The 12,233-nt window shown below is 49.2% G+C and overlaps 1 protein-coding gene across 2 annotated transcripts in view; it reads left to right on the forward strand.

Moving 5' to 3' along the window:
- The window catches only part of LOC308179943 (unconventional myosin-XVB-like), a 32,282-nt gene that overhangs the window by 17,350 nt on the left and 2,699 nt on the right, over window positions 1-12,233 (forward strand). For both annotated transcript variants that reach the window (XM_080560797.1, XM_080560798.1), the window contains 22 exons: window positions 1,344-1,453; window positions 2,029-2,088; window positions 2,309-2,384; window positions 2,912-3,030; window positions 3,486-3,604; window positions 4,078-4,219; window positions 4,356-4,467; window positions 4,797-4,957; window positions 5,233-5,345; window positions 5,466-5,529; window positions 5,774-5,846; window positions 6,194-6,270; window positions 6,665-6,741; window positions 7,320-7,450; window positions 8,067-8,161; window positions 8,468-8,545; window positions 8,864-8,972; window positions 9,322-9,470; window positions 9,862-9,989; window positions 10,806-10,939; window positions 11,402-11,535; window positions 12,000-12,140. In XM_080560797.1, coding sequence (XP_080416923.1) covers window positions 1,344-1,453; window positions 2,029-2,088; window positions 2,309-2,384; window positions 2,912-3,030; window positions 3,486-3,604; window positions 4,078-4,219; window positions 4,356-4,467; window positions 4,797-4,957; window positions 5,233-5,345; window positions 5,466-5,529; window positions 5,774-5,846; window positions 6,194-6,270; window positions 6,665-6,741; window positions 7,320-7,450; window positions 8,067-8,161; window positions 8,468-8,545; window positions 8,864-8,972; window positions 9,322-9,470; window positions 9,862-9,989; window positions 10,806-10,939; window positions 11,402-11,535; window positions 12,000-12,140 — 2,402 coding nt within the window. The remainder of the gene's footprint in view (window positions 1-1,343; window positions 1,454-2,028; window positions 2,089-2,308; window positions 2,385-2,911; window positions 3,031-3,485; window positions 3,605-4,077; window positions 4,220-4,355; window positions 4,468-4,796; window positions 4,958-5,232; window positions 5,346-5,465; window positions 5,530-5,773; window positions 5,847-6,193; window positions 6,271-6,664; window positions 6,742-7,319; window positions 7,451-8,066; window positions 8,162-8,467; window positions 8,546-8,863; window positions 8,973-9,321; window positions 9,471-9,861; window positions 9,990-10,805; window positions 10,940-11,401; window positions 11,536-11,999; window positions 12,141-12,233) is intronic.

The raw sequence follows: 12,233 nt of genomic DNA on the forward strand, positions 1-12,233 counted from the left end.
CTGGGCCAGCGCTCAGCACGGTGCTTCCCAGCTCTCTCTTTCCAGCGCAGGATGTCAGGTGCAAATGACGAAGGAAGGGCTGGGTCCCTCTGAAAAATGGAGCTAAATAAAGAAAGGACCTTTGGGCTACAGCTCTGTCAAGGTCCAGTCCACAACATGTTTTATTGCCTACTTGAAGCATAGCTACTCTGTTAAAGCTGCAATCCAGTGGATGGACTTTAGACGAGGGAGGAATGGGAAGGCAGGTGTTTTACATTCTAGAGCCTCTGGAGGGTCCTTAAAGATAGGCTGAGGAATGAGGGAATGTTCTTTGTGGAAGAACGGGATCCTGGGAGAGCTGAGACGCTGGACACATAAGGAAGCTCTTTGGGTACTGCCCACTTGAAAAATGGCATAGCTAATTCTTTCCAGCAGTAGTTTGGAAGTGTTATTCAGCCCTAGGTTTTGCCTCTGAATTTCAGTGGGAGCCCAGAGCAGTAATTCACGTAATACTTTGGCAACTGTTTTGGCCGCATGTACCAATGTGTTTCAAGCTATGTAAAACACTCATCAGCATCACATTTTATAATGTGCAAAAACAGTCAGCCCAAGCACATTACTGTAGGGCTCCATCCCACAGTAGCTTCCCTGTTATAAAAGAATTTCCCTGTGTTCCCTCCCTCTTTGTTTTAAAAGATGGATCTTTAGGAAGTCCTGTGAAAGCAAATCTTGGTAACTGGATTAGCCTGAAAATTCCCTACGTTCTTTTGAATAGGGATATAGAAACAGCTGAACTGTGGGATATTCTGCATTTCTCAATTGCCTAGTAACTCTGAAGTTTCGAAAGTTGTGACTGCGTAAATGAAGACATTCCTACCTCGTAGAGCAATACCTTTGAATGGTTGCCTACCAACTGAGCCTATCTTTAATAGATCTCCTGCAGAGAGAAAATCCAGTGCAAGTACTGGATGCATTGTGCTAGAAACTTGCAGTCCGCAAGCTCAGGAAAGAGCTTTTATGTCCTTTTGAATCCTTTTAATAGCCTTTTTATAATGACATAGAGTGAAACTGTGTCTTTGAGTTTAAGAACAGGGGCAGGGGCACTAGTTTGCCTGGGACACTGTGTGCTCCCTGTCTCTGGAGTGTTTTTATTATAAGCATTGAACTTTGTGGCTAATATACATGCTATCACTCGATGACTTTTGTGCATGCATTCATGTTAGCTGATCACTGTCCTTCAAGAGGGTTCCTTATAATAATCTTCAGTCAGGCACATGGTACCGTACCCTTTCTCTTGGTAAGTCTCTGACAGGTGACCCTGTAGTCAGCAAAGCCCATCTTCACTGCTTTTTCTTCTCACCCAGGCTCTACTTCAATAGAAGATGATGGTATCAAGACCCAGCTGTATAAGCTAACTGCCAGTGTCAGCTTTTCCTATGTCAACCCTGCCTGGAAAATCTTTCTGCGCAAAGAGGTACAGCTGATTAGCTGAGGGCTGGCTGTAGGGGGAGGGAAGTGGTCCCACATTTGGTTAAAATTGCTTTTTGTCACATGCAACCAGTGTGATGTAAGAACACAAAGGCAGTTCAGAGAGGACATCATATGACGCAGGAGTAGGGAGTTACGTGTCCATCTGATAGTCAAGGAATCCAGGTCCTACTCTGCCTTGCTGACTCATGTGTCTCAGTTTTCCTGCCTGTCCTACCCTTCCCCTGTAAAGCAGTGAGAGATCGACAAAAGAAGTAAATGCATTGTTACCCGGTGCTTTTCTGTGTAAATAGTACAAATGTGTTTAAAATCAAGTGCATCAAACTGTCCAAAGCTCATCCCGTGGTCTCACCACTTTACTTTTGATCCTTCACCCCTGTTCACATTTGGTCCTTTTGTTCCCATTTGTCTCTCGTCCCTGCCTAGACTTGGAGGTTGATTCACTCCTCTCTGGCAGTAGGACACAAGGATTATACAACATCCCTGGGAAGGGATGCAACAACTTGTGCAACATCTGTAAACATACGTAACCTCAGTTTTGTATTTATCCTCCTCTTCCAGGTGTTTTACCCCAAAGAAAACTTCAGTCACCCTTATTGTCTGAACTTGCTGTGTGAACAGGTATGTAGTGCTGTATGACTCAGGGACTGCTATAGAGACAAAGAACTCCATAATTACATTACATAAGCTGCCTTCACTTCTGCGTCTCTAGAGGTCTTAGTCCCTTCTCCAGGTCCATCTTGTCAAGCCCCTGCTCTTTCTTCTCTTGAACTCAGTCTTTTCAACAGCCTCAAAACACTCAGCCTTTCCATGGAAGCCTCTTTGTTTCCTTCTTTTGCAGATCATGCGTGACACCTTCTCTGATTCCTGCCTTCGGATCTCCAGAGAGGAGAAGCGCAAGATGAAAGACCTGCTGAGTAATTAACAGCCCCATCCTCCCTTCCTCCTTGTGCCCATCCCAGCATCTAGTTTCAAACAAGAAACAAACCTCCAAGCCCTTTCAGGCAGGACTTAGGGCAGAGGAGAATTGTCACTTGCAGCAAGAAAGCATGTTTGTGTTTGCTGTGTGTAGTGCCATGGTTATCTCTTCCGAATGGCCAGAACAGGGTTCTGAAATTTCTCTGAACCAGAAAAACTTAATTATGATATATGCCTTGTGGGGAGAGGAAACTGAAGCCTAAGTATTGGATTTTGAGTTGTCCCAAAATCCAGCTGTCTTCTTTGATGGGAGCTTGATGGAGAGGAGGAGAAAAACCTAGTGGTACACTGGCATGTGCAAGTTATTTTGGTTCTTCCCATTGTGGTATCCTTTCGCCTCTGCATGCAGCATAATGGCTGCTCTGTAATCACTGAGTGGGAATGGTGGCAATAAATCTCCCTGGGCAGAGGGAGACTTTGCCATGTTTGTCTTGCTGAGAAAGTATCTGCTTTGTATCCCTGCTAGTGGAATTTCGGGTTGGCAATGATGTCCAGTCCATTCAGGAGGATGGGATAAAGAAGAGGATTGTACTGGCTGCTCGGGATAACTGGGCTAACTATTTCTCCCGCCTTTTCCCAGTTCATGTGAGTCTTAATCTTTTCAACATACCCTACGTTTACTGTAGTTGTGTAGCTCTGGTTCACCTGGGATCTTTCTGCCCTGGCTTCCCCTCCCTTACCCGGCCACACATCACTCAGTCTTCTGTGCTTTCTATACCTTTCTCCTCTTTCTCCTTGCTTACATACTTGCATCATTCTGATGTCCTTCCTAATCATTTCTCTGTTTGTCCAGGCTGCCTGCTTGGCTGCTGACAGCGGTGTTCCTGTCCCCCTAGTTCTCCCATTTGCCTTTCTGCATCCTCAGAGTCCTGCTCCTCTGTCTCCTTTATTGAAGTCTCTGTTTTCCAAACTATTGTGAAAATGTCCCAGGGCCCAGGCCCAGGGCCTCCTTCCTGGTGTATGTGGTAGCATCTTCCCCTCCTGCATCCTTTCCACGTGGGAAGGAGCCTTTGGTGCATTCTGCTTCACTTCTCTTACAGGGTGAAAATGGAAGTGATGTCCAGATCCTGGGTGTTTCTCATCGAGGCCTGCGGCTGCTGAAAGTAGTAAAAGCAGCTGGCTATACTCCTGAGCACCTGAAAATCCTTTGCAGCTACAGGTCAGCAGAAAAACATGGGTGGTAGTTGCAGGATGTCATTTGTCACTTGCAGGTTGCTTTCAGAGCATCAGCGGGTAGAAGGTAGACTGCAGGGGTGAGCTGAAAAATTCCCTGGCTGCACTGTGTGCTCTAGGATTGTCCTGGGCCTGTTGTGACTCACTCACCCTCCTTCTGATGAGTTTGCCCTTTCCCTTTCCTTTCTTAACCTGTGCTTTGCTTAGAATAAGTGAGTGCTAGGCATTAGTCAACTCTGTGCATGTCTTCAGAAAGGAGGTCCTCAGAGCGTTATGGTGAAAGCCATGAGCAGCAGCCTATGGTGTTGTTCCTCTTGTAAGAGTGCTGGTGAAAGGCCACCCTGTGAAGCATGCTGAGGCCTGTCTCCATTCTCAGTCCTTGGAATGAACTCCCATCCCCGTGCTCTGCATCCCCTAGCTCTGGCAGAAGCAGTCTGAGCATGCTGGCTGTTTTCTTAGCTTTGCAGATGTGCTGTCAGTGGAGCTGAAGGGCAGCAATGCCTTGGAGTTCTCTCTGAAGACAGAACAGCTCTTTCTGCGCTCTCAGAAAGCTCCGTGCATTAAGGCCATGGTGGAAACCTTCATCCAGGAGCTGAGGCAGGTGAGGGAGTGGCTGTACTGCAGCAGGGAATTGAAGTATTTTCGTATGTGGACCTGACAGGGTCCATGGGGTGACATGCTCTGGGTCTCTCATGTTTTGGGGACAAGATTTGACCTCCCCATTGCTTTTTTCCCAGGATACCAACTATGTCGTTGCTCTGCGCAGCTATGTCACGGATGATAAGAGCCTCCTTAGCTTCAAGAAGGGTGACCTCATCCAGTTACTGCCCATGCAAGGCCTGGAGCCAGGTGAGGGAGTTTATTGAGATCAACAGGAAAGGTGGGACTGTGTTTAAGGGCTCGCTGGACCCATGGTGCCCAGAAGGCCTACATGCTGCTGTTGAGTAAACCAGAGCAAAGCAGACTGCTAAGGGCTGGCCTTGCCAGCCTTCAGCTCTCTGGTTCTCTGACTGTGACCCACATTGTTCGTTCTGCCACAGTTATAGGGTATGTTAACTTAGGGTGCAGGAAAGCCTGGTCAGATACCGATGCTCTCCTCTGCCAGTAGGATGCCTCACTGCTTGTTTCTCTCTGTAGCTGCCATGGTTCCTGAATCCTCCTCTCCCCTATTTCTTCAGGCTGGCAGTTTGGCTCCACTGGTGGCCGCTCTGGTATTTTCCCCACCAACCTGGTACAATTGGCTGCAGCCCCTGATTACCTCAGCACCAGCATGGACAGAGTTGGAGGGCTGCGGAAGAGCATGAGAGCTTCTTCGGAGGTCAGGAACACTAGCAGGGAGGTGAGTTGTCTTCGGGGAACTGCTAGGGGATATGGCTGTGTTCTGTGGGACCTGCCGGGATAGGTCCATGGCCCTGGTGTAGTGTCTGACCTCCAGAGTTAGGGGGAAGAAGATGACTGCTTAATCCTTGGAGATAGAGGCACTCAAATACTATCATAATGGGAGCAGAGGCACCACACACAGATGAGACCTTTCCAGGTCTTGCAGACAAGGAGAATGCACTCTGCAGTTCCTCAGCTGACCTTTCAGGGAGACTCTGGTGTCTGTCCCTGCAGGGCTCTGTTCCCAGCGTGGTATCAGAAAACAGCAGCATCATGTCAGTCTCTGCTGGGGATCATTACACCATGGTGGATTTTGCCGCAGCCTATTTCCGAGAGGCTCAGTCCATGTGAGTAAGCTGTGGTCCTTCCTGAGCAGGCATACACAGGACCTGTGGAGCCTGACGCACACCAAGCCATTTCTGGGGGATATTTCTTGGATTGGCTTATGGTCCTTCTCCTCTGGCTAGGTTTGGATCGACGGGGATGCCTGCTGAAAAGAAGAGTATAGCTGACCTGGTCCACCACACCAAGGTGAGCCCAGTTTTTCCCTGTGGTTACAGCCAGAATCCCAGCTCCAGCATCACCTCTAGCTTTGTCCCCACACGGCAAAGTGCAGAGGGCAGATTTTTGGCTCCAGTCAATGCAGAAATATAGGTGACCCCTACTCCTCAATGCCGCCGTCAAGATATTAGGAGCTGTTGTCTTCTGTGAAGCCTGCAGCACCGCTCTGTGCTGATCTGCCTCCCCATCTTACCTTTGTGTTTGGGCCCTGCAGGTCCCAATCCCGGCATCTTTGCTCCAGTACTCTGATATTGAACTGAATGAACTTGCTACGAAAAACTTCCTAAGTAAGTATTCCTTAGGACAAAATGTGGCACAATTGATTGGGATGCTCTTGGTTGGCCACACGTGGGCACCAGAGGGGGGAAAATAGAGAAAAGAGCTCCTTATACACTTCTGCTGTTAACAGCCACCTTCGTCCTGCTGAAAGCATCCAGCAAAATGCACTTTGCCTTTTGCAGAGTGTCCAAGAACACACACTGCCTGGGTTGATGCCACACCCAGAACACTTGTCCAGTGCAAGCTTACTAAAGCCTGTGGAGCAGAAAGGCCTTCAGGACCTCGTCTAGTCTACTGCCTGCCCCATGGCAGGATCACCTCTGCTTAGACCTAAATACTGTCCTTTGCTTTGCAGCTCTGATGCGGTTCATGGGAGATCAGCCAAAATCCAAGAACCAGAATGATGTTCAATGTATCCTTGAAATCCTTCAGGTTTGTGACCTTCCCCTGGGCAAGGTGCTGAAGTGCCAGTGGGAATAAAGGGCCAAGACCTTGCAGGGAAGGGGGAGGGCGGGGAGAGCCATAATACAATGCCCTATGTGAGGAAAGGAAGCTGAAACAGAGAGGCTGATTAAAAAATATGGGCAGGGGTTCGTGTGCGTCTGTGCATGTAAATGCTTTCCCTGGGCTTCACTTTCTGGATGAGAGCACAACCTGCCTGCTTCTTGGGGTCTATATAGCATTACAGACCAGAGGTCGTGATGCCCAAACTTTAAGTCACGTTGGGAGTCTGCGATTTTCTGGCAAAGCTCAGGAGCCGGAAGAGAAAGGGAACAGAGATGACCTGGAGCCTCTCTGATTGCTCTCTTCTCCTCTCTGAATGCAGCTGTGCAAGGAGAAGGAGAATTTGCACGATGAAGTTTACTGCCAGGTCATCAAACAGGTCACTCTCAACCATAAAGAGTAAGTACCAGCAGTGTCAGCTCCTGTGCATGCCTGGCTGGAGGGGAACTGTCTGCCTCGCTGTGTGCGCAGCAGGGCTGGAGGAGAGGCTGCCCCTTAACGGCGTACTGTCCTCAGCTGCTCAGTTGCTGGGCTTCTGTCGAGCAATCAGGAATTTTAGCCAGTCACTGCGTTTGGCTTTTTTGTCTCAATGGATATTTGTCCTTGTGTCTCTGGCTGCTGCTGTGTCAGGGCACTGGTGAACATCTCTGGTAGCTCCCGGCAGTGGTGCTGCTCCGAGCCCTGATTGCCTTTTCACTGCCCTGGGGAATTGGCACAGCAGTCAGGACTGGACTGACCCCATGCCGCCATGTGATACGGCAACAGTGGCATCAGAGTGGCCTTGACTATTCCCTTTCTTTGTTACTGGAATAGCTGAATCAACCTTTCCTCAACATAAGAAATCTCTGACCAAGGGCCACCACCTTCTGTTCACTGGCACGTCCTGTAGGTGGTCAGAAGGGTGGAGGTTCACTTTGAGCTGGATGGAGCAGGAATTGTCTTGTTCCAAGGTGCCCACAATTCTTTCTGTCCCACAGGGAGAGTGTGCTGCGCGGTTGGCTGCTCCTAAACCTGCTCACTGGGTACTTCCTCCCTTCCAAAATCCTGATGCCCTACGCCACCAAGTTTCTGCAGCAAGCCGGCAGTGATCCATCCAGCACTCACCATGGTATGGCTGTTTGTGTGTCCTGTAGAATAAATGTCTGCCTGCTTTTTACAAAGGCCTAGTGGTCAAGGAAAGGAGACAGGATCTAGGTGGGGACATGGTCCAATTAGGAAATCTCCCTTATCTTGTCAAGCAGGAGAAATGAGCGGGATACTGAGGGAGATGAACTTGTAGGCAAAAGTCTGCTTTGTATCGGTAGTCTTTCTGTTTGCAGAGGTCATTTTCCATTGCATCTTCACCCAAACAAAGTGGAATTGTCTCTCTCCCTGACACCTAGCCTATCCCTGTGACTTAAGTCCATTTTGGTAGCTAGATCCCTGGGGAAAGTCAGGCTGTGGTCTTCAGGAGTCATCAGCTGTGAAGTATTTGGGTTTGAATCCTCTCAGAAAAGAGGGTTCTAGTTCTGTCTTGGCATTCATGTGTACTCCTGTTGCTCTAGGCACTGTCCGGGGCTGGTTCCTCATGATTTGGACATTTCCTGGCAGAGTAGGGGATGGTGAAGTCTCTTTCCTCTCCTCATGTTGGCACTGGGTTAAACAACACAGCCAGGGAGACCCAAAACTTCAGGAGACAATGCCTAGTCATCTGCTTGGCTCAGCATTTTTTTCTTTTCTTACAGATATAGCCAAGATCTGTCAGAGCAACCTGCGGAAAAATTTCATGTATGGGGGTCGTCGCCACCTTCCTTTCCTGGTGGAGTTAGAGGCATTGCTGGTACTGACGGGCAGAGGAGTGGGGATGTTGGGAAGAGAGGGAGGGCAGAGGCTTGGCAGGAGGTGCCAAGTGAAGCATTGCTACATATGGAAGAAGTGGGAAGCAAGAGCAGTTACTGTTCCAAGAAAGGACATCAGGCATGTGTCCGTAAGGGAAATGCCATGGAGTAGACAGGGATGTGGGCGGGGAAGAGTCAGGTACTGCGGGCAAGCAGTGGGAGGATGAGATGAGGAGCGAAGAGGGAGAAAGGGTTGTGGGGCGGATGGGATCCTGTGTGTCTTGCTGCCTAAAGACTGTCCTTTGCAGAAAGGACGTGGTGCCCGCCGGCTAGAGATATCGATGCCTGGAGGAGTGGAATACATTGCCCGAATCAGGACATTCACTGTGAGTTTTCTGCTTTGCATTTCTCCATTGATCTGGACTTGGAGCAACACCACAGAACTTGCTTAGCTGTCAGCCCTTGGATCTGTCCTACGCTTCCCCCAGTTCTGTGATGGTTTCCCACGCCCTTCCTAAGAATCCCTGTAGTAGCCCATCTCTGTGGAGCCTGTGCAGTGCTGGGATGCCTCACCCAGCCTGCTTCTCTCTGCAGCGGCCAGAGCTGTACTGCTGCCTTCCACCAGGCCCAGTATGTCTAACTGTTCTGGGGCCAAACTGGGCTTGCCTGGCCATGGTACTTACCTGCTTTTTTCCTCGCTTCAGGTGGTCAAGGAGCTCATGCAGGAGATCTGTGAGCAGATGGGGGCAGGCGAACCAGAAGAGATGCAGGAATTCGCTCTTTTTGCCATCAGGAGTGCCAGCAATAATAATGGCAAGTAAAGAGAGACTAGCTCTAGCTTCCTTCTTAAAGCAGTTTCTCCAGCAGGGAGAATCACAGCTACTTTTTCAAATAGATCCCTGCCCTTTCTGGCTCTGGGGAGGTTTTTCTTTGGGAGTTAACCTCTGTACTAAGGTTAGGGATTGTGCCTTCTCAGGGGCTGTGTTGGTTGTTCCTTAAAGTGGTGTATGTCTTTGTGGGGTCTGTGTCCCTTTGGTGCTGGGAGTTGTTACGGGCAGGGTGGAACAGAGGAGTGCAGGAAGGCTCCTTTCCCAGGTTATAGAGCTCAGCTCACTGTCTCAGCACCAAGAGTGACAACCCTCTACTCTGCATAAATATATAGGTAAAATGGTGAGGCCGATGAGAACAGAGGAATATCTTCATGATTATTTGCTGGAGGACGCGTTGGTGACTGTGAGTTTACGCAGACTCATCTGGAAGACACCTCTGCACTTTGAGAACAAAATTTATATTGATGTCCATTATGGACAGGTAAGCAACAAGGGCACTGTGAGCACCAGGAACCTCTCTAGCAGGGGCAGAATTAGAGGAGAGGCCAGTGGGGATGTCCCAAAGGGGCTGAAGAAGTGTGAGGGCTGATTGGCTTTGCATGCTCTTTCTGGGAATGACTAATAAGTGATGTAAGTGATGCTATGGAGGCAAACAAGGCGGTGCTTGTGTGGCCCTAGCCCAAGAGCTGTACTGCTCCAGACGTGCTTTGTGCAGTTCTGCATGCTTGTCCTGAGCCCAACAAGCCTCTGTTTTAGAGTTATCACCCTGAGCAATCTGTGAGGCAGGATGTGGGTCTCTGCAGCCTGGTGCTGCCTAGACCTGCCTGCACCTTCTGTCAGGTTTAACAAAGCCTTCTTTCCTGTGCTCTCAGATGCTGTGGGATTACCTGAATGGGAAGATGCTGCTGAGCTATGATCAAGAATTGGAGATGCACGTGGGCATTTTGGTTCTGTTCCAGCACTGGGCCAAAGCAGATCAGGAGAGTTCTGTTCCCTTCAGGTATGTTTGTCTCAGGGTGGGTCTCTGTTGGCACCACATGGGGTAGGGGCAGGGGCCTGAAACTACTCTGGATAATTAAGGAGTGGACAATTCTGGAGAGCCTGAGTCATTAATTAATGTAATTGAGTGTCTGACTGCTTCCTGTAACCAAGAAAGTTTACCTGCTCTTCACGCTCCTAATGCAGACCATCCCTTATCCACGTTTCCTTTTGTGACTCTGGCTGAGTTCAAGGCACGAAGGTGCCACAAACATTCCTTTAGGCTGCCATGTGTTTGCAGTACCAAGAACAAAGTGTACGAGCTTTCAGCTGTAGCCATGTAACAGAGATGAAGGTGTGGAGGTAATATCACCATCAAATCCCCTTACAGCATCAGGGGCAAGGGTAGAACCCTGCTGGGTGCGGGAAACTCTGCTCTGTGTAGTGCTATGGCAGCACAGGGGCAAGACAAATAGCGTAAGGTGTTTTTCAGCTGAGACTGCCTGTGAAAGAAACACCCTGTAGCTCTACTTGTATGCTACAGTTCTTGCATGAAGAGCTCCTGCTGTCTCCAGAAAGGAGGGATTTCTGTTAGCATATTAGTCAGTGGTACACAGCCTTCTCTGTGGAAATATGATGGTCTCAGCTGTCTCTGTTTCCTCCCACATTAACCAGTTTAGATGTGACCCGTTGTGCTCTTCTCTCTCCCCCTCCACCCTTGCCTCCGGCCCTCTACTGAAAATTGTTGCCACCTCCCCTCCTTTCTCTAACTCCCCCCTGGTTTATCTTTTGATTTTGGCTGGGCAGGGGGTGAATTACTCTCTGCTTTTTGGCACAGGGAAGAGTTGAAGGAGTACATACCAAAGCCTCTGCAGTCCCAAATCAACCCCCAGAGTCTGCAGAACCATCTTGGGATGCTGTTGAGAAACAGGCAGCAACTCCAACCACTGGATGCAAAAATCCAGTTCATAGGTGAGGAGACATCCAGATCTACTTGGGTAGTAATCTGTTCTGATTGTGATGGAAGCTGCCTCTGAACGCATTGTTGGGACAGTTGATGAGGTTGGCAAGGATCTTTGGGGCTTGGAATGACCCATGACTCCCTGAGAGCCTTTCTCTGCAGGCTGGCATATGCTCCCAAGCATGGTCATCATGGTAGAAGTCCCACCTCTTGGTAAAAGTCTGCAGAAAACTTTCAGAGCCCTGTATGGGTTGTGCTTTAATTGATGTTCTGTCTGCACATCTGTTTTCTGTTCTGAAAAGAATGGCACATCCGTCCAGGCTGCTGACAGTTAAACACTAGGAGTGTAGGGGTGGTGGGAGAAGTCAATTGCACTAAAAAGTGCACCTGCCTCTTTTGACCACCTTAGGCAGGTGCAGTAGATTGCTGGCTGGAAGCTGCTGCCTGAATGCCACCTTTTTGCTTTCTTACAGAGCACGCGATGAAATTGCCCTTCTTTGGCTACAACTTCTACTTTGTAGAGAGAGTGAGCGACAGCACAATCCCTGTGCCCTGCTATTTTGGTGTGAATAATGAACAGATCGTTGTGGTGGATAACATCACTCAGGTATGCCAGATAATTCTTCCTCAGTGTCCAAAGCCCTGATGTCTTTCAGGTGTTAGCTCTGACTTTTAGGACTTGTGCAGGAAGAGGCTGTATTTATGCGCATCGCAGCCATTCACTCTAACAGCAGCCCTAGCCCAAAGCCAGTGACAAGAGCAGTAGGGCAGTTAGTAATGGCGTGAGCTCTTTTGCGAGTCCAGCAGTGATCATGCAAACAAGCATGGTGCACAGTAAAACTAAGTGTAGAAAACACATTCCTATTTGGCCTAGTCTTGTAGGAGTTCCAGGGATGCACTGGCAGTGGAGCCTAGCAATTACTGCAGCCCTTCCATTCACTCTGCCCTGTGCCCTAGTCTGCCTCAGCTTTCAAGAAATTCTTGAGATGATCCCTCCTTGGCCAGAATCCGATCATTTTGCTCTTAAAGGACTGCACGAGATAATGCTCTGTGGCTTTTTTCCTTACGCAGGCAGTCTCCCACGTCATCCCACTGAAAGAGCTGCAGAAGATGCGAACCCTGCGGCCTACCTCTGATGGTGGGCTTCCCGGCATAGAACTGAACTACGGCTCAGCTGCCAGTCCCAAGTCTCTGTGGCTTGAACTGTCACAGGTGAGATGATCAGCCCTGACACACAGCTTCCTCCGGGCAATTCAGAAATTGCCCTCTACTCCCCAGCTGAGCCTCTGCTAAGAGCCTGCTGTT

This window comes from Anser brachyrhynchus (assembly GCF_964034855.1).
Source record: "Anser brachyrhynchus genome assembly, chromosome: 18".
Classification (NCBI taxonomy): Eukaryota; Metazoa; Chordata; class Aves; order Anseriformes; family Anatidae; genus Anser; species Anser brachyrhynchus.